General features: G+C 41.9%; 1 protein-coding gene and 1 long non-coding RNA gene across 2 annotated transcripts in view; both read right to left on the minus strand.

Moving 5' to 3' along the window:
• Positions 1-309: 309 nt before the first annotated feature.
• On the minus strand, positions 310-5455 carry LOC140717285 (uncharacterized). Its single transcript, XR_012096509.1, has 3 exons — positions 5154-5455; positions 3286-3364; positions 310-640 (listed from the first exon to the last, which is right to left on the minus strand). It is a non-coding gene; the product is annotated as an uncharacterized lncRNA (long non-coding RNA).
• Positions 5456-8938: 3483 nt separating this feature from the next.
• Positions 8939-20899, minus strand: part of LOC140717007 (uncharacterized) — a 41028-nt gene continuing 29067 nt past the window's right edge. The window contains exons 4-7 of the mRNA XM_073030202.1: positions 18819-18888; positions 14058-14378; positions 12795-13115; positions 8939-9039 (exon numbers count right to left, since the gene is read on the minus strand). Coding sequence (XP_072886303.1) covers positions 8939-9039; positions 12795-13115; positions 14058-14378; positions 18819-18888 — 813 coding nt within the window. The remainder of the gene's footprint in view (positions 9040-12794; positions 13116-14057; positions 14379-18818; positions 18889-20899) is intronic.

The following is a 20899-nucleotide window of genomic DNA, read 5'->3' on the forward strand; positions in this document are numbered from 1 at the left end:
GGTAGAACGGGATATCATAACTATATTTAAGAAGCTTTTGGATGGGGATATGAAAATGAGGGATTTGAGGGATATGGACCATGTGCTATAAGATGGCAGGAAAGTGTGCTGAGCCTTCCAGTGGAAATTGTTGGCCACTCAGTGCACGGACAACATGTGGGGTTTCCCAACCCCTGCCCACTTCCCACAGCATCTGCACTGCTGAGGAGCCTCAGGATATCCATGCTTCCCTGACACTTCCTGGAACAAATATGCATCAGACATTTCACTGGAGACATAAAGGTAATCAATGAGAAACCTACCGTCCGATACTTGTAGATACACATCAAACACCAGAGTCTTGCCAGATGTTGCAATTCCACATCTGTAAACTCCTGTATCTTGAAAGACAAGATTCTCCATTGTAACAGTAAATATTCCTTGGGATGTCTTATCTCTGATTGTCATTCTTCCAGACTGTTCAGTTTGCTCATTTGTATTCACTAACGATGTGCATTGGTGACCCCGCATGTGGCAGAAATACTTTGTGTGTGAACGGTACATCGGTGCATAGTGACAATCGATTGTGACCGCTCTTCCCACAACTCCTCTTACTTTATCTTCTGCCCATAAATCACCCGAAACTGAGGGAGAAATTGATCTGAAAATGGACAGGTAAAATCAAATTTACACAAGCAGATTCAAGATTACTTAATGTCATTTCCTGTATACAATTGTAAAGCAGAACAAAATCATTGTTCTTCAAGATCTGAAGCAGAACAGATAAAAACACATGATAAAGAAAGCAATAATAATGTGTTCTAAGGAATCTACCACAATGTCAATTGATGTAATTGAATTCGACATTGACTGGAAAGAGAACAGCATCGTCCCTCATCATGTCCTCAGAGCTCTTCACAAGTAATGATTTTTATTTGATTGGAGTCATCATTATCACTGCCCAGTGATATCTCAGTGTGTTTCCACAATTCTGAATCAACAGAGTACTGATCCAGTCCCATTCCAGGCTGGTGAGCAAAAGATCTGTGGTGGATAAATGACCAGAAGCAATTCTCTGAGACAGGGTCTACCTGAATTTGCAAAGGCAAGATCTGATTTTGGATAGTCAACATGATTTTAAAGGGGCAGTGTGGCTTGAAGGGCCAGGATGTCCTATTCTGGGCCAAATGTTAAAATAAATAAAAAGAAAGGATGTTCTTGTAATGTGCAAGCCCAGGTAGATTAGAAGATCAAAAGCCCATTTTATTATACTAGGAGACCATCCAATAGTTTTATAAAAGTGAGAAAGAAGCTGTCCTTGAAGATTGTAGTACATGCTTTCAGACTTTTGTAATTTCTGCCCAATAGGAGGGAAGAGGAAGAAAGCATGTCAGTGGAAGTTGGGTCTTCAGTTAGACTGGGTGCTTTACCAAATCACTGAAAGGCATTAAAATCAATAAAAAATATAAATTATTAAAAAGGTCCAAAAAGTATAATTATGTATGTATGAACACTTGTGTGTACCAATCAAGATATGGGGAGAAGCTGAGGTAATATCTACAGATCTCACTGCACTCACCATTGAAGGATCTAATAAAGGAAACACTACATCTGCTTAAAACCAGCTCTCCTACAAAAGTCAACTTCCTCCAAATCCCACACCAGTTTCCACATTGATTGTTGCACTGATGCTAATGTCATGTCAACATTTTTTCTCATCTGGACTGTGGAACATCTTCAACAGACCCAGAAGAAGTCCTGCAGTGAACGTCCCAGGGCAAGCAGTTTGACAATCACATGAGCTCATTACAGACAGAGCAGATTCATGAGGAAAGGGTAATGGATGTTGTCTATCTGAAACTTAGCAAGGCCTTTGATAACGACCCAAATGTTCAGGCTGAGCAAACAAATTGAATATATCATTGGCTTGGTGGGATGAGTTAGTGGATTGCTGTGGGGTTTTTCAAATTGGAGGTTTTGCATTTTGGCAAGTTAAACCAGTACAGTACAGTACATGTACATGTACAGTAAATAGTAGGAGGAAGCTATGGAGAGTGTTGCAAAAAAGTGATCTAGTCCTCCAGGTACATTGTTACCGGAAAGTGATGAAACAGGTAGACAGGATGATGAAGAAGCCATTTGGTACATTTATTTTGTTTGGGCACTCTGTACAAGATTGTTATGCTATGTTATGGCTGTACAAGCTGTTAGTGAGACCAAACTTCAAATAGCATGTGCAGTTGTGGTCTTCTGGTTACTGGAAAGATACCATGAGACCTGAAAGTGTGGAGCCGAAAAATCATGAGGACATTCCTGAGATGGAGGGCTAGAGTCATAATGGAGGGTTGGATTGACAGTGATTTTTGCCCTGGAGCTTAGAATGTTGACAGGACATTTAACAGAGGTATATAAAATCATGAGGGGCATCGATAAGGTGAATGATCACTGTCTTTTTACACGGGGAGGGTACGGTAAAGCAAGCAGGTGCAGGCTTCCGTTTAGTGGGGAAAGTACCTAAGGAGCAATGTTATACACATAGGGTCTCAGGTGTATGCAAAAATCTGCCATAGCAATCCATAGAAGGGGATACATTTACAACATTCAAAAGACATTTTGACAGATACATGAGCAGGAAAGGCTTAGAACAGGGGTCTACAAACTTTTTATGCCATGTGCAACTAAGGAGTCCATAAAGTCAGTGTCACTGGTTAATCTGTCCTGTTCCTTTTAATACTTAATTTATGCACCTTTGTTAGTTTATTTATGTGTAATCCAATTGTAGATTTCATCCTTACTTTCATATGTTACTATGTGCTATGTGTGTTACACCTTTGTTTGGAGAAACATTGTCTGATTTGATGGTATGCAATCTATAGTTATATGACAATAAACTTGACTTCACTCGACTCAACTTGATCCTAGGTTGGGAATCCCTGGCAGAGGAGGGTATGGAATAAATAAAATAAAATGTGCTGAACTAGATGAACATCTTGGTTGACTTGGATGTGTCAGGCTGATGGGCCAGTTGTTCTAACACACAACAAACACTTTATGACTCAGAACATGAGCTTCAACTACGATATTTAAATTTTTAAATATTTGGAAAAAGAAATTTATCTTTGATCTCAGGCTTAATGCATATGCAAGAACATCAGGAATACTCAGTTTCCAATACATCATTTCATCAACGTTAATCCTGTCAAATATGTTTAACACCAGTTAAAGAGAAATATATTTCTCTCCCAGCTGGCTCTATTTTCAAGCAGTAACATTGAAACCACCTGTAGAGAGAATCTTATACTTTACATTTGAGGTGAAGTAGTTTTTTCCCTTTGAGCAGTTGTCATCGATTCTGTCACAGTGTTTTCACAGAAATGAATTTTCCCTGTTAAAAGAAAATAAAATTCAATTTTGTCTTCTTTGTATTTAGAGGAACAAAAGAGCACAATTGTTAGACCGATAGGTACCTGAGCATGGTGGACCAAAAGTGATCAATACTTACTGCACATTAAAAATATTAAAGATAACCTTTTTTCGTTATATGTACATCAGATCACTCAGTGAAATTCATCATTTACAATGACCATCACAGAATAAGTGCTGGGGGCAGCCTGCAAGTGTTCCATGCTTCCAGTGCAATAACAGCTTGCCTATGACTTACCAAAGCTAACCTGTGCGTCTCTGTAATGCTGGAGGAAAGCACGGCACCCGGAGAAAACACCTGCAGTCACTGGGAGAACTTACAAACAACTTGCAGACAGTGGCTGGAATTGGGCCCTGATCACTGATCACTAATTGCTAGTCTACTGTGCACCCAATTACATTTACTGACGCCTTAGATTCTTCCCCATACTCAGAAACTGATGGTGTGGAGATGCATCTGGAGAAGTTAAAGGTCTTGGAATAATTCTGTCTAATTAGGGAAAGGCCCAGTCAGGGAGATGACCTCAGCCAGCATCCGGAAATCTCCTTCTAGGTCCGCAACACTCTGCAGAGGTGGTCATAGCTGTACTTGAGTATTCAGGGAGATAATGGTTCAAGTACACTTTTTGTCCAACAGGATAATGCAGGAGACATTTTCAATGAAAAGGCAAGACTTTTGTTTCCCATATCTCTTGATCCCTCTACCTCTGATAAAAGTAACTCTATCTTTCTTGAATACAGGTTCAACACATTCTGGGAGAAGAAATGTTTCCTAATCCCTGTCTTAAGTTTCTCACCATTCAGATAATTTCGAATCCTCCATGCTTACTTACTTACTGCCCATTACACCACTGGCCTTTAGGGCAGCAATGCAGGTTTTCCATCTCTGGTGGTGTTCAGGGCTTCCTTCATCATGTCAGTAGATTCCTCTTGGTCTTCACTGCTGACAGTCATGCACGTCCCGAATTGAGACTGAGCAATACCATAAATCACTGAAGTAGAAGGATTCTTCATTCCTGTTTCCATAACCGTTTTGTTTTACCACTCAAGTTTATTAGTCCCGAGCGAAACCCCCGAACCTGGAGGAGTGGTGGATCACTCTGAGTCTGGCCTCTACACTTTGACCTATTTAGGTATGGGTGACCCTACAAAGAGCCAATGCATAAAGCCCTCACTCCAGCCAACATACATTTACAGGTTATTGAGGCATGCAAGTCCCCAAATCTAAGAAGAAGCTTGTGATCCTCTTGGAGCTGAGATTCTCTTGACTATCCAGAATTCCCTGGTACTGGAAGTGTCCTAACTGCATTTGTATCAGCCTGGTAAAATATTGCAGGTTTTTCTGAGATCACCTTTAAGCCTGCTGAACAGCAGCAAATAAAAACCTAATCAACCGGTTCTCTGTTCTGTGTCACTCATGACATCCCAGAAATCAGTCTGCTGATCCTTTGCTAGCTTCCTTCCATAACAAGAACATCTTTCATCAGACCAAAACTGTTGGTAGCATGAGAAGGAGGAAGAAGAGCTTGTCTGACTTATTGAAGCTTCTGGCCAGAATGGGAAGGACAGGTATGGGCCAAATCAAGACAGAGAGTCCCAGGCACAGCAGTGTATCGAATCAGCAAGAACACCTTACCATCTAAGCCATGTTTATTGGATATTGTGTTCCAACAATACAATATCCAGTACACATCAGTCATTCAGTTGTACTCCTTTGACCATCTTAATGAATCAAACTCTGAACTACTTACCCATTCTGTTGACTTCAATCACATATCTGCAGTTCCTGACATTGTTGGAAGTGGACACTCTGATCATTTCACTGGACTTTGTTCCATTACCATTTGAGACTTTGCAATAATACAGATAGTTATTGTATGTTAAGGATTGACAATGTAGATCCAGTTTATTGGTATCAGAGATCTTTGAATCCCCAGATGCGGTCTTTTCGTACCATGAGTACTGAATGGGAAGGGATCCATTGACAGGCTCACAGAACACTGACACATAGTTCCCACAACTTGAGCCTCTTGTTAGTGGTGAAAATCGAAGCAAAGGAACAGACACAGGTTCTGTGGAAAACAACCAAAAAACATATGAAAATCAAACACACAGTAGATTTCAGCAGTTCTGTATCTGAACCAGGACCCACACATCTGGAATCTCAGCAGCTCATCTACCTCTCTGTGTCTCTGCATCCTTGTATCTGCCTGAACTGCCTTGTCTGCTATTATCCCCGAACACAGCAGGTCTCCAGATCAGGACAGCAGTAATGACACTGAGTATGTATCTGCGTGAAAATCGGAGTTACAATCTCTCTGAGCAGCAAGGAGACAGGCCGAATGGCATCCAACAGCTTGTCTTGCAAAGGGAGCACTTGTGGGTGTCCTTGAAACTTATTGAGTTCTGCTTCAAATATACCCAACAGTTTGGCCTCCACAGCTGCCTGTGGCAATGAATTCCACAGATTCTCCAGCCACTGGCTAAATAACTTCCTCCTCATCTCTCTTTGTTTCTGAGTCTGTTCCCTCTGGTCCTGGAGGTCCACACTATAGGAAACATCCTCTCCACAACCACCAACTTTTCCGTGCTCATTCTTCTGAGCTCCTGCAAGTACAGGCCCTGAGGCTTCAAACACTCCTAATACATTTGGGGAGTTTGACATCACCTGGAATTTAATATCTGGATCTCTTTAGAACTGATGTACAGGGAGTTCTTGGGGTTCAAGTCCATTGCTCCCTGAAAGTGGCAACACAAGTGGATTTAATGGTAATGAAAGCATTTAGCACACTTTCCTTCTTCATTTTACATACTGGAAACTAAAGCTAACAAGGCATTTTGTAGCTTCAAAAGTCTTTGGTTAGTGCACATTTGCAACTTACAGTAATTTGTAATTCTGATTGCAATACCATAGAAAAGATCTGGAGGTTTCAGGGAGGGTAAAGAGTGAGGGTAAAGATGTCATCAGGATGTCACCCGGGTGACATTGTAGCATAAAGGTTAGCACAAGGCTTTACCATGCCTATTCCTGCTGCTGCATGCAAGGAGTTTGTATGTTTTGCATATGTCTGCATGGGTTTCTTTCAGGTGCTCCGGTTTCCTCCCACGGTCCAAAGACCGAGAAGTTGATAGGTTAATTGGTCATTGTAGATAACCTAAGGTTTAGGCTGGGGTTAAATCTGGGGGTTTACTGGGTGGCACGGCTCTCAGGGCTTGAAACACCTATTTCACACTGTATGTCAATCGATGAATAAATCAAATAAATGAATAAATGTTACCCTTACACTGTGGGTGGTGACTGCATGAAACACAGTCAGAACAGTTGGTGGAAAGGGATATCATATCAATATTTAAGAGGCTTTTGGACAAGGACATGAAAAGGGAGGGATTAGAGAAATATGCATCACATGCAATAAGATGGAATTAGTTTAAAATGATATCACAGTCAGTGTAGACATGGTGGGCCAAAGAGTCTGTTCTTGTGCTGGACTGTATCTCAAGTTCTCTCTAACCCCGTTGTGCTATTTCCAACCAGGAATGGGCTGGATGGGGAGGCTGATGGCTGGTCAGTGGGTGCCGGTGGGTGGATTACGAGAGCACAGAGGGAGAGAGTGCAGGGTAGGGGAGGAAGTGACTGACCCATGAAGCAGGGATGGGAAACGGAATAGACTGCCTTAGGAGGACTGAACACAATCTGTTGTGATCTGGCATTCCTTTTTATGCTTTTTGAAGTGTTTAGACTATGTGTAACACATGTTTCTCAATGACCTGTTAATATCAGATTACTAGTTTAGTCTGAATGCAAACCACTGACAGTGATATTTCATACGGTTCAGAAGCTGGCTAATGTGCTGAGCCTCCCACTGGAAACCAGTGGGTCAGACCCCACACTGGGTGAGAGCAACAAATGGCGTTTCCCGAACCCGCACACTCCCCATAGAGGTCTGCACTGCAACAGAGCCTCGGAATATCAGTGCTGCCCTGACACTTCCCAGAGAAAACATGAATCAGACACTTCAATGGAAAACTAAAGTCAATCAATGGGAGACCTACCATCAGATACTTGTAGATACACGACAAATATTAGAAGATCGTCAGATGATGTAATTCCACATAGATAATGCCCTGTATCTTCAGAGACAAGATTCTCCATAGTAACAGTAAATATTCCCTGAGATGAGTTATCTCTGACTGTCATTCTTCCATACTGCTCAATTTGTCCTTTTGTATTCACTAAGGATGTGCATCCGAGATCCCACACGCGGCAAAAAATCTTTGGGTTTGAGCGATATATTGGCGCATAGTGCCAATCGATTGTGATCGCTCTTCCAACAACTCCTCTCACTTCATCTTCTGCCCATAAAGCACCTGAAACTGAGGGAGAAGTTTCTCAGAAAATGGACAGGTAAAATCAAATTTACACAAGCCAATTCTAGATTCTAGATTCAAGATTGATTAATGTCATTTCCAGTGCACAAGTGTAAAAGAGAATGAAATCATTGTTACTCTAATGCAGCACAAAAACACAAAAAATAAACAACATAATAATAATAAATAAAGATGCTTTATTTAAAGCTGTTGGAGTGTTCTAAGGAATCTGCCCACACTGTCAATTGCTATCATTGAATTCCCCATTGACTGAGAAGACAACAGCATCGTCCCTCATCTCATGCTCACAGCTCTTAACAAGTAATGATTTTTATTTGATTGGAGTCATCATTGTCACTGCCCACTAATGTCTCAGTGTGTTTCCACATTTCTGAGTCAATAGATTACTGATCTATCCTATTCCAGTCAGGGGAGCACAGGATCTGTGGTGGGTAACTTACTGGAGGTGATCTACCTGAATTTGCCAAAACAAGATCTGATTTGGGATGGTCCATGTGATTTTGTGCATGGGACATCCTCTTTCAAACAAATATGGCTGAGTTTTTTGGAAGATATAATCAAAGGGACTGAAGAGAGCAGGACAGTGATGTTTAGCCCATGGACTTTAGCAAAGCTTTTGACAAGATCTTTCATAGTAGACTGATCTATAATGTAAGACCACAGTGTAAGCTAACTGGATGGATACTGAATAGGCTTAGTGGAAGGGATCAGATTGTGATCGTGACATCTGACAACGTCAGACTTTATCACCAGTGGTGTGCCATCGGGACCAGTGCTGTTATTTATTAACCACTGTAATTTGCCATTAATATTAATAATTTGTAATGATAATATAAGTAGCATATTTGATAAGTTTTGGATGACACTGTAGTGCGATGGACAGTGGAAAGAGTTGCCGAATTTCTGGAAAATGAACCAGTGTTCAGCCACATTACACTGTACCAGCACAATCCTTCCACTTGAGTCCATCCCCCTTGCCTGAATTTGAATCACCTACTTCTCTTCTCACTACCACCATTGAGTAGGATGTACAGGGGTCCTGGACCCGTTTCACTCGTCTCAGCGCTGAACTGAATCTGCAGGTGAGGACGCACTTTCGGGGACTCTGCGACTCATGTTCCACGTATCATTTGTTTACATGTTCCTATTATTTGTATGATTCATCCTCTTTGCACATTGGATGTTTGTTAGTTTCTGTTCCGTGTAGTTTGTCATGGATTCTGTTGTGCTTCTTTGTTTTATGGGTATCTGGAAAAAGATGAATCTCTAGATTGTTTATGGTATACATAGATTGGTAATAAATTTACTTTAAACTTTAAACTAAGGAAGTGGCCAATGGAATTGAACTCAGGCACTGTGAAGTGATACATTTTGGGAAATTAAACAAACACAACTTACACAATAGGGAACGAGGTGTGCAACTACATTGGTCCCTGAAAGTGGCAACACAGTTGGATGAAGTGGTGACCAAGGCAAATGTCATGCTTGCCTTCATTGAATGGGGCATTAAGTACTGTTGGGATGGCATGCTAGAGCTGTAAAGGATGTTGACAAGACTTCACCTTGTCCAGAGGAAGAGTGTGATTAATTTAGAGAAGGTACAGAAAACATCCACAAAGACGTGGCTGGGACTGGAAGGTTTGGGTCATGGGTAGGCTGGGACTGTTTTCCCTGAAGTGAACTCTGCTGAGAGGTGACCTCACTTTAAAATTTAAGAGGAACAAAGATATGGTGGATAATCACAGTCTTTATTGCAGAGTAGGGACTTCAAAAATAAAGAGACTTGTCTGAAGGTGAGAGGAGAGTCTTAGAGGGCTGGGAGGGGTAGTGTTTTCCACATAGAACAGTGTGTGTGGAAAAGGTCAGAGGAAGTGCTGGAGGTGGGTACAAATACACTATTTGAAATGCATTTGGACAAGTTAATCTACAGGAAAGCTTTAGAACAATGTGGACCAAATGTAGGGAAATGGGTGAAGCTCAGGAAGACACCATGGTCAGCAGGAATGATTTGGGCTGAAACACCTGTACCCATAACCTGTAACCCTCTGACTCTGCAGCATCCTCTCTAAACTGGATCACACTTCTGAAAGTTTACATTCAGAATTCTATTTCATTGCAAAAGTGTGACAGCTTATTGTCTCAACCAATCAGATTACACTTCAATTTTAAAATTCAAAGTTCAAATCAAAGTACATTAATTATCAAAGTATGTATGTGTGGTGAACTAGATATACCTGTCTGACTGCTCCTGTGGCTCCTCCCACAGACCCTGCTGACTGCTCCTGTGGCTCCTCCCACAGACCCCTGTATAAAGGCGACTGTGGTTTGCTGCTCTCCCTCATTTTCCCAGGATGTAGTGTTGTTCTTCAGTCAATAAAAGCTGATATCTCACTTCCTAAGTCTCAGTGTGAGTTATTGATGGTGCATCAGTATGCTATATACAAACTCAAGATTCATATTCCTACAGGCAGCCACAAAACAAAGAAACCAAATGGAACCCATTTAGAAAAAAAACTGTCAAACACCCAATGTGCAGGAAAAAAAATCGTGCAAACCATAAAAGTAAGCAAATGACATTCAGAACTGAACTTTGTGAAAGTGAGTCACAGACACAAAGCCAATCATCACTGCAGCCGATTTAGGAGCCAATTACCGTAGATTTCGCACTACAGAGCGCACCTGATTAAAAGCCGCTGGTTCTAATTTTAGAAAGAAAATCAATTTTGTACTTGTACAAGCCGCACTGGATTTTAGGCCGCACCGGATTTTAGGCCGCAGGTGTCCCACGTTGTAATATGAGATATTTACACAGAAAGATATTACACGTGAGGATTTTTTAACTTTTAATTAAATCCATATGGTAACATAAACAAATACATATTGCAAATGCTTTTTTTTGAACCGTGCCTGTAACGCGGCTACTTTTAAATATACATACGTATCGGTAACACACAAATTAAGTTGCGTATACTTTTTTACTGAACAACATTCCAATATCTCCTAACGACTGGTAAAAAATATATATACTGCAGCCTACCAGGAAAAGTTATTGATCGCCTTTAACTTAAAAGCAGCGTTTTCGCTCGGCTAATGTGCTCCCCCCCACCTTCCCGTTTATCGCAAACCGGTATTTCCCACAAGACGCGGCGAAATCGGATGTGACGTCATAGCATCCCGGGATGTAGTACAGAAAACAAATATAGTTAAAACACTTCTAACTTTAACTAGAAAATACTAACAAATGAATTACTAAGCGAAAATATTATAAACTAAATAACTGCCATAAAGGCAGCACAATGCTTTTCTTCGAGTGTTTTCCATGTTGATGAGGGTGAGTACAAATGACTGATTTACAATAATTTAATTGTGAAAGTGCGCTTGATTTATCGTACAATTTCATTGGACCTCTGTGAACTACTCATCAATTTTATTGGTCTACTGTTACGAGGCAAAATGTTTTTGGCGGCATGAAAAAAAACCATGCATTAGCCGCACCGTAGTAAAGGCCGCAGTGTTCAAAGCTGTTCAAAATGTGGGAAAAAAGTAGCGGCTTATAATCCGACATCTACGGTAATTGAAGGCCACAGACTCAGTTCAGGACAGAGATATATCAGCCTTTCAGAGCAGAAGTTGAACACTGGACTTTCCCTCACCTATGACAGGCATTGCTGTAGTGTTTTATAAGAGTTTTGAATTTTTATTATCCTGTTCAGAATCATGAAATGAGGCAGCCTTGTTCGTATCTGTAAATTCACTCTTTCTAGTCCATTCAATATTCAATAGGATTCAATGAGATACCCCTTCATCAAAGTCAAAGTAAAAATTTGTTATTAGAGTGTGCACTTCTTACCACATATAACCCTAAGATTCTTTTTCTGTGGGCATACTTAGCAAATCTACAGAACAGTAACTGGAAACAGGATCAATGGAAAACAAGCTGTGCAAATTTTGACTTTGACTTTATTGTCCCCAAACTTGGCCACAAAGCCATCAATACTGTCATCCAAATCACTGACATGAAATGTGAAAAGAAGTGGTTCCAATACTGTGGAAAACCTTGAGTCATTGACAGCCAAACAGAAAGGCAGCATTTTGTTCACCCTGTTTGCCTCCTGCCAGTCATCCAATCTTCTAACCATTCTTGAATCTTTCCAGTACCACAGTGGCTTCTTCTTTAGCAGCCTCCAGTGTGGCATCTCATTAAAGGCCTTCTAAAACACCAAGTAAACAATATCCACTGACTCCTTTGTCTATCCTGCCTGTAATTCCCTCAAAGAATCTTAACTGACTTTTCAGGCAAGATTTCCCCTGTATGAAACCAAATTTAATCATATGCCTTCAAGTAACCCGAAGGCACATCCTTGATAATGGACTCCAACATCTTCACAACCACTGAAGTCAGGCTAACTGGTCTATATTTCCCTTTCATTTGCCTCCCTCTATTCTTAAAGAGTGGAAGAACATTCCCAATTTTCCAGTCCTAGAAAACCATTCCAGAATCTAGTTATTCTTTAAAGATCACTTCTTATGCCTCCACAATCTCTTAAACTGCCTCTTTCAGAACCCTGGGGTGCATTCTATCTGGTCCAGGCAACCTATTGACCTTCAAACCTTTCAGCTTCCCAAGCACCTTCTCCTTAGTAGCAACTGCACTCACTCCAGCCCCCTGACATTCTCGAAGTTCTTTCATATGGTTTTGTCTTCTTCAGAGTTCTTCCTTTTGTTTATATGACAGTGTCACTGTCTCACAACACGACACCCATTCTCACATCTTCAATTCAGAAGTCACAAGTGCAATTATGTTTGAGATGTTCCACATCTTCCAGGAGGAAGTGCCAGACTTAACTGTTCTTTGCACTTTATTTCTACCCCATGGAGGCTGCAATGTGTAGCTTCTACAAATGCAAAGAAATTCCCTACCCTCACTAGAAGTATAAGAGCAGCAGTAACAGAGTAACAAAAAGAAATATTTAAATGAATCCTCCCTTGAAAGTAGAACTTACTGGTGCCATTGATTTCTGTCACGTAACTGCAGATCTCTCCGTTGTTGAAGACTATCACTTTAACTATTCCACTGGATCTTGCTCCAAGCCGATTCGAGGCTCTGCAGTAATATTGATGGTGCTGGTGGGTGAAGGATTGACAATGTAGAGCCATTTCATTGGCATATGAGATCTTTCGATGCCCAGATGATGTTTGTTCATACCAAGCGTACTGAATGGGAAGGGATCCCCGGAAAGATTCACAGGAAACTAACACTGAGCCGCCGACACGTGAGACATTTGCTGGTGACAGATATCGAACCACAGGAACAGACACGGGTTCTGTGAGAAAGAAATAAACATTCAGACACTGAATGAACATCTGAAAATCAAAAACTCTTCTGCAACTTTATTAGGTACACCTGTTCACCTAGTCATTAATGCTAATATCTAATTAGTCAATATGTGGCAGCAACACAGTCCATAAAAGCATGCAGACGTGGTCAAGACGTTCGGTTGTTGTTTAGGCAAAACATCACAATGGGGAGAAAATGTGGTCTTAGTGACTTTGACAATGGAATAATAGTTGGTGCCAGATGGGGAGGTTTGAATATCTCAGAAACTGTTGATCTCCTCAGATGTTCATGCACAACAGTCTCCAGAGTTTACACAGAATGGTGCAAAAACAAAAAGTGAGCAGCAATTCTGTGAGCAAAAATGCCCTCTTAATGAGAGAGGTCAGAGGAGAATGGCCAGACTGGTTCAAGCTGACAGAAAGATGACAGGAATTCAAATAATCATGCATTATGACAATGGTGTGCAGAAGATCATCTGAATCTTGAAGTGAGTGGGTCACAGTAGCAGAAGACCAGGAATATACACTCAGTGGCCTATTTAATAGTTATGGGAGACACCTAATAAAGTGGCCACTGAATGCTTAAAGGCAGCAACGTGAGATATCCGTCACATGTTTGGTGGCTTTCATGAGAAAATAACCTGCCATAGAGAGGGAAACTTTGGCACTGATATTAACGCAAAGGTAGTGAGGGATGGACAGGGTCTGGACAAAGATCTTGGAAACTGTGCTGAGGCTGAGCAGGAGGAGGAGTTTGTTGTTCTTCAGACACATCCACGAGATGGGTTTTTCTCCATTCTACAAGATTAACCCTGGGATCGGCACATCGTCACTTCCCAGGACATCTAATGCACTGACCCTTCCCAGAGGAAACACGGATGAGACATTTATTTTACTGAAGGCACAAAGTCAGTCACTGAGAAACCTACCTTCAGATACTTGTAGATGTAAATAATATCTCGTATCGAGACCTGATGTTATAATTCCACAGCTGTACCATCCTGTATCTCCAGAGCGAAGATCCTCCATAGTAACAGTAAATATTCCCCATTCCGGGTTATCTGTGATTGACACTCGTCCACTCCATCCGTGTCGCCCATTTGTTTCCACCACAATTGAACATAGTGGAGTCCACCCATGGCACCAATACTTTGTGTTTGAGCGGTGCTTTTCTTGATAGTGACAATCGATTGTGGTTGCTCTTCCCACAACTCCTCTTACAGATTTCTCTGCCCACAATGCACCTGAAACTGAGGAAGGCATTTTCAGATTTGAGGGGACGGGAACAATGAATGCAAACTAATATTTTTGAAAATGACGATAAAAACCCATTCAGGTCACGTCCAGCATGTGACACGTGTTGCCATGGCCAATGATTTTGGTGTGAAGTGCTGACAGTGCTGTTAGTGTCAGTGCTCTCTCCCCTGTGTCAGTACATTGTGGGTTCACTTCCCACTCTAGAGTCCTGAGCAAAAACCCAGGGCTGACCTTCCACTGCAGTACTGAGGGAGAGCGGCAATATTAAACTTCCAATGACCTCCTATCACCCTTTCAAATGTACACAAAGTTCCCAACGAATTAACTTGGGATGCTCCCAGATTTTTGTGTGTGTGTCTCAGATTCCAGGAAATTGGAACTGGAGGCAGAGCCTAACGGCAACTCCTCAGCTTGCATCTTCGGAAACAGCTCTATTTCTATCTTTGATAGCTCTTTTTTTCCCTCTCAAGATTCTTTTGAAGTCCCTGACCTGAAGTTACACGCTCAATTCAGTTCTTGGCGGAAAAAGGACCCGCTTTCAGGACCTCACGACTGATCGCTTTTCGATATGCCAAGGTTGCAGCCTGGAAGACCAGCATGCTTTCAGGGTGCCGGATTTTCGTGGCTCTGGAGGCGGGCGGATTCAAGGCTGGTGCGTCGTGGGAGTACACGGAAGATCGTAAGCAGCGAGCTGGCTGCAGGCTGAGTACGCAGGGGCCCCGAGTTCTTTGGGCACAGGGCTTGGAAAATGCAACGCAACAGACTTCTAACACCATAAATCAGCGAGTCACTTTGTTATGTCTCCCTTCTACCTGTGAAACGGGGACACCTCTTTTCCCTTATTAGGGAGAGAGAGAGCCTGTGATATGTCAAATTACCGGGTGAACAAATAGTCTTTAGGGAACTTGCTGGGGGGGGGGGGGGGAGTGGGTCATTGCTTTGTTGCTGCTTATACATGGGAGGAGGAGTTGGGGGGTTTTTGGTGTTCAAACATTTAACTGTCATTCATTCTTTGAGGCACTCCTCTGTTTTTGTGGATGTTTGTTCAGAAAAAGAATTTCAAGATGTACATGGTATACATTTCACTGATATTAAATGTACCTATTGAAACCTATTGAGATGGGGTGGGTAAGATTATTTGAGATCATGTTTCAAATCTCACCATTAGGCTGGTGTCCTGATTTACTCCTCACTTACAGACAAGTTTATAAATTGCAGAAAGAAACCCCTCATGATACCTAAATCCAGGACCTCTGATTCTGATGGAAGTATATATTTTCTACCTATCAAGTATTTCTCTGTGTAATTAGTAGGTGGTGCAACAATGGTCATTAGTACTTTAGTGTCTAGAAATCCAGGTGCAATTTCAATTTCTCAGAGGGTACATTGAGAGTTTATATGGATGATTTATTAATTATTTCTGGATTAAAATCACATATCAATAATGATAATGAACAACTACCAGACTGTCAAAATCCCATCCGGATTGGAAAGGCCTTTCAGGACAGAAATCTTTCATCTCTACCCACCCTGGTTTACCTTTGACACCAGATCTAGTAATGTTCTTTACTAATTGCCCCACTGAAATGGCCCAGGAATGACACTGATTTCAAGACAATAACGTCAATTGTCATACTGGTCCCTGCAGACTGAGATAGACAATAGACAATAGACAACAGGTGCAGAAGTAGACCAGTCGGACCTTCGAGCCTGCACCGCCATTTTGAGATCATGGCTGATCAATTACTATCAATACCCGGTTCCTGCCTTGTCCCCATATCCCTTGATTCCCCCATCCATAAGGTACCTATCTAGCTCCTTCTTGAAAGCATTCAGAGAATTGGCCTCCACTGCCTTCTGAGGCAGTGCATTACACACCCCCACAACTCTCTGGGAGAAGAAGTTTTTCCTTAAATCTGTCCTAAATGACCTACCCCTTATTCTTAAACCATGCCCTCTGGTACTGGACTCTTCCAGCATCTGGAGCATATTTCCTGCCTCTATCTTGTCCAATCCCTTAATAATCTTATATGTTGCAATCGGATCCCCCCTCAATCTCCTTAATTCCAGCATGTACAAGCCCAGTCTCTAGAACCTCTCTGCGTAAGACAGTCCGGACATCCCAGGAATTAACCTAGTGAATCTACGCTGCTCTTCCTCTACAGCCAGGATGTCCTTCCTTAACCCTGGAGACCAAAACTGTACACAATACTCCAGGTGTGGTCTCACCAGGGCCCTGTACAAATGCAAAAGGATTTCCTTGCTCTTGTACTCAATTCCCTTTGTAATAAAGGCCAACATTCCATTAGCTGTCTTCACTGCCTGCTTCACTTGCTCATTCACCTTCAGTGACTGATGAACAAGGACTCCTAGATCTCGTTGTATTTCTCCCTTACCTAACTCTACACCGTTCAGATAATAATCAGCCTTCCTGTTCTTACTCCCAAAGTGGATAACCTCACACTTATTCACATTAAGCGTCATCTGCCAAGTATCTGCCCACTCACCCAGCCTATCCAAGTCACCCTGAATTCTCCTAACATCCTCATCTCATGTCACACTGCCACCCAGCTTAGTATCATCAGCAAACTTGCTGATGTTATGCTCAATGCCTTCATCTAAATCGTTGATGTAAATCGTAAACAGCTGTGGTCCCAATACCGAGCCCTGTGGCACCCCACTAGTCACCACCTGCCATTTTGAGAAACACCCATTCACTGCTACCCTTTGCTTTCTATCTGCCAACCAGTTTTCTATCCATGTCAATATCTTCCCCCTAATGCCATGAGCTCTGATTTTACCCACCAATCTCCTATGTGGGGCCTTATCAAATGCCTTCTGAAAATCAAGGTTCACTACATCCACTGGATCTCCCTTGTCTAACTTCCTGGTTACATCCTCAAAAACTCCAATAGATTAGTCAAGCATGATTTGCCCTTTGTAAATCCATGCTGGCTTGTCACAATCCTATCACTGTTATCTAGATATGCCACTATTTCATCTTTAATAATAGACTCTAGCATCTTCCCCACTACTGATGTTAGGCTGACAGGACGATAGTTCTCTGTTTTCTCCCTCCCTCCTTTCTTAAAAAGTGGGATAACATTAGCCATTCTCCAATCCTCAGGAACTGATCCTGAATCTAAGGAACATTGGAAAATGATTACCAATGCATCCACAATTTCCAGAGCCACCTCCTTTAGTACCCTAGGATGCAGACCATCTGGACCTATGGATTTGTTAGCCTTCAGTCCCATCAGTCTACTCATCACCGTTTCCTTCCTAATGTCAATCTGTTTCATTTCCTCTGTTACCCTATGTCCTTGGCCCATCCATACATCTGGGAGATTGCTTGTGTCTTCCCTAGTGAAGACAGATCTAAAATACTTATTAAATTCTTCTGCCATTTCTCTGTTTCCCATAACAATTTCCCCCAATTCATTCTTCAAGGGCCCAACATTGTTCTTAACTATCTTCTTTCTCTTCACATACCTAAAAAAGCTTTTGCTATCCTCCTTTATATTCCTGGCTAGCTTGCGTTCGTACCTCATTTTTTCTCCCCGTATTGCCTTTTTAGTTAAGTTCTGTTGTTCCTTAAAAATTTCCAATCAGCTGTCTTCACACTCACATTAGCTCTGTCATACTTCTTTTTTTTAATGCTATGCAGTCTCTGACTTCCTTTGTCAACCACTGTGGCCCCTTTCCCCCCTTTGAATCCCTCCTTCTCCGGGGGATGAACTGATTTTTCACCTTGTGCATTATTCCCAAGAATACCTGCCATTGCTGTTCCACTGTCTTTTCTGCTAGGATATCCGTCCCTTTAACTTTGGCCAGCTCCTCCCTCATGGCTCCATAGTCTCCTTTGTTCAACTGCAACACTGACACCTCCGATCTGCCCTTATCCTTCTCAAATTGCAGATAAAAACTTATCATATTATGGTCACTACCTCCTAATCAGTTTCCAGAAACAGGAGACCTGATGTTCTTGCTTAACAGCCCCCAGGCGATTTCTCCATCTGGACACATTCTCTCCCAACTGACTCCACACTATTCCCCTTTTCTCCTTATCTGCTTCCACTTCTCACCCACTCAAAACTCCACCCCTTTCCCTCTCTGTTCTATTTGTCCACTGTGCTTCAGCCCTCCTCAATCCCTGACCACCTAGTGGACCCAGACTCACACATCCCCCTCTTCTATTTACATGATCTCCCTCTCCACTCACACTTGATGCAGAGTCTCGAACTGAACTATTGATGTTTCCCCTCCCTCTGACACACGCTGCTTGACCCACTGAGTTCCTCCAAGAGCTTACTATGAACTCCGGTTTCCAATGTCTTTCGTGTCTCCAGGTATTCAAGTACTGTTCTGAAAATGGTCTACGACTCCCAAACCAAAACTGATTATGCGAATGTCCAGCGCAGTTTGTTACTCACCAGGTAGGAAACCAATCAGAAGAAATGAGGTCCACATCATTTTATTCATGGAGACCCAGCCAGGACCTGCCTGTCCTCAGAGAGAAATAACTGCGAAATAAAAATGAGGAAGAAAGCAACAGGGAGTTTGATCGAAAACCACAACTGGAGTGTGGGAAGTGACGATCTGCAAAGCTTTTAGCTATACTTAGCAAGAGAGAAACATTTAAGCAGTTCCCAAAAATCAAATTAAATGTTGACAAGAGCTAAAATATTTGGATTAAGAAATTTATCAACGGGATGAGTTGTAAAGTAAAAGGCAGACAAGATTGAAAAGGTGATTACAGGACTGAAGGTGTTATATCTGAATGTATGCAGTATATCAAATGAGGTAGATGATCTTGAGGCACAGTTGCAGATTGGTAGGTGTGATGTTGTAGGCTTCACCGAATCATGCTGATAAAAGATTTTAGCTGGCAGTTGAATGTCCAAGGATACACATTGTATCGAAAGGACAAGCAGGAAGGAAGATAGGGTGGAGTGGCTTTATTGGTAAAACATAAAATCAAATCATTAGAAATAGGTGACATATGGTTGGACAGTCTTGAATCAATTGTAGATAGAGCTAAGGAACTGCAAAGGTAAAAAGACCCTGATGAGAGTTGTATACAGACCCCCAAACAGTAGTAAGGATGTGGTCTGCAAGTTACAACAGGAGATAGAAAATGCATGCCAAAAAGGCTGAAGGAACTGAGCTGGCCAGACAGCATCTGTGGGCTCAAAATATTGACTGCCCTTCATTCCATAGATGCTGCCTGATCTGCTGAGTTCCTCCAGTGTTTTGGGTGTGTTGATCAGATTTTCAACATCTACAGATTTTCTCGTGAATGTTACACCAGTCATGGGAGACTTCAATGTGCAGGTATATTGGGAAAATCAGACTGGTGCTGGATTCCAGGATAGGGAATTTATAGAGTGCCTCTGGGATGTCTTTTTAGAGCAGCTGTTGGCTAAGCTCACTGGGGGATCAGCTATTCTGGATTGGGTGTTGTGCAATGAATCAGGATTTATTTGAGAGCTGAAGGTAAAAGAACCCTAAGAAAAACTGATCATAATATTGGAACACCACCCCTGAATTTCTAATGACCAGCACTATTTATTGTTCTTGTGTTAAAATGTTTTTATGTGATTGTGGTGGGAAGTTTCAGTTCATTTATTGTTACAGTTTAGCTTGGATTATACAGTTATTTGCTTGTGTTTTTGTGGGTCACATTAACTGTAATGGGGGGGGTTGTGTGATGGTTAACTCCCCCATCTGTATGAGGCTGGTTGGGTTCACTCTCCGGGTCATGGTTCCCAGCCTGTTTTGTGTTTATCACATTACAATGGTTGTCGAGTTCAATGAGTATCCTCATCTGTCATTGTGAACCAAATGTTCGCCACATTGGTGTCAGGTGTGGGATGTGAAATTGACCACGAGATTGAAGAGCTACGATATTGTATAGAGTGCCTTAAAATATGGGTAATAAGTCCAGGACTGAGCAGTATGCCTGCCCCGTACTGGGCTCATGAGACGAGACCTGAGGGAGGACCTTGGTGCCCCAACGGAGCGAGCGTACCAGGCTCCCCAACCTGGCGGGCATGGTGGAGCACATCACCTGTCTCTGTCACGACCCGCACCGGGGAATATAAGATGTTGTAGCTATGGGAGGATACACTTGATATGATATGTTTCAATGAGGTCACTCCTCATTCTTCTGAATTCTACTGAACGCAGGCTCAGAGCCATCAAACGCTCTTCATATGATAATCCATTCAATCCTGGAACCATTTTTGTGAATCCTCTTTGAACCTTCTCCAGTTTTAGCACATCCATTCTGAGATGAGGGACCCAAAACTGCTTACAATATTCCAAGTGAGGCTTTGCCGGTGCTTCAGAAAGTCTCAAAGTTACATCTTTACTTTTATATTCCAATATCACATTTGCTTTCTTCACCACAAACTCAACCTGCAAATTAACCTTGAGGGAACCCTCCACAAAGATTTTGAAATCCCTTTGCACTTCAGTTTTTAGTATTTTCTCTCCATATAGAAAATAGTCT

Source organism: Hemitrygon akajei, chromosome 27, assembly GCF_048418815.1.
Source record: "Hemitrygon akajei chromosome 27, sHemAka1.3, whole genome shotgun sequence".
In the NCBI taxonomy this organism is placed as follows: domain Eukaryota; kingdom Metazoa; phylum Chordata; class Chondrichthyes; order Myliobatiformes; family Dasyatidae; genus Hemitrygon; species Hemitrygon akajei.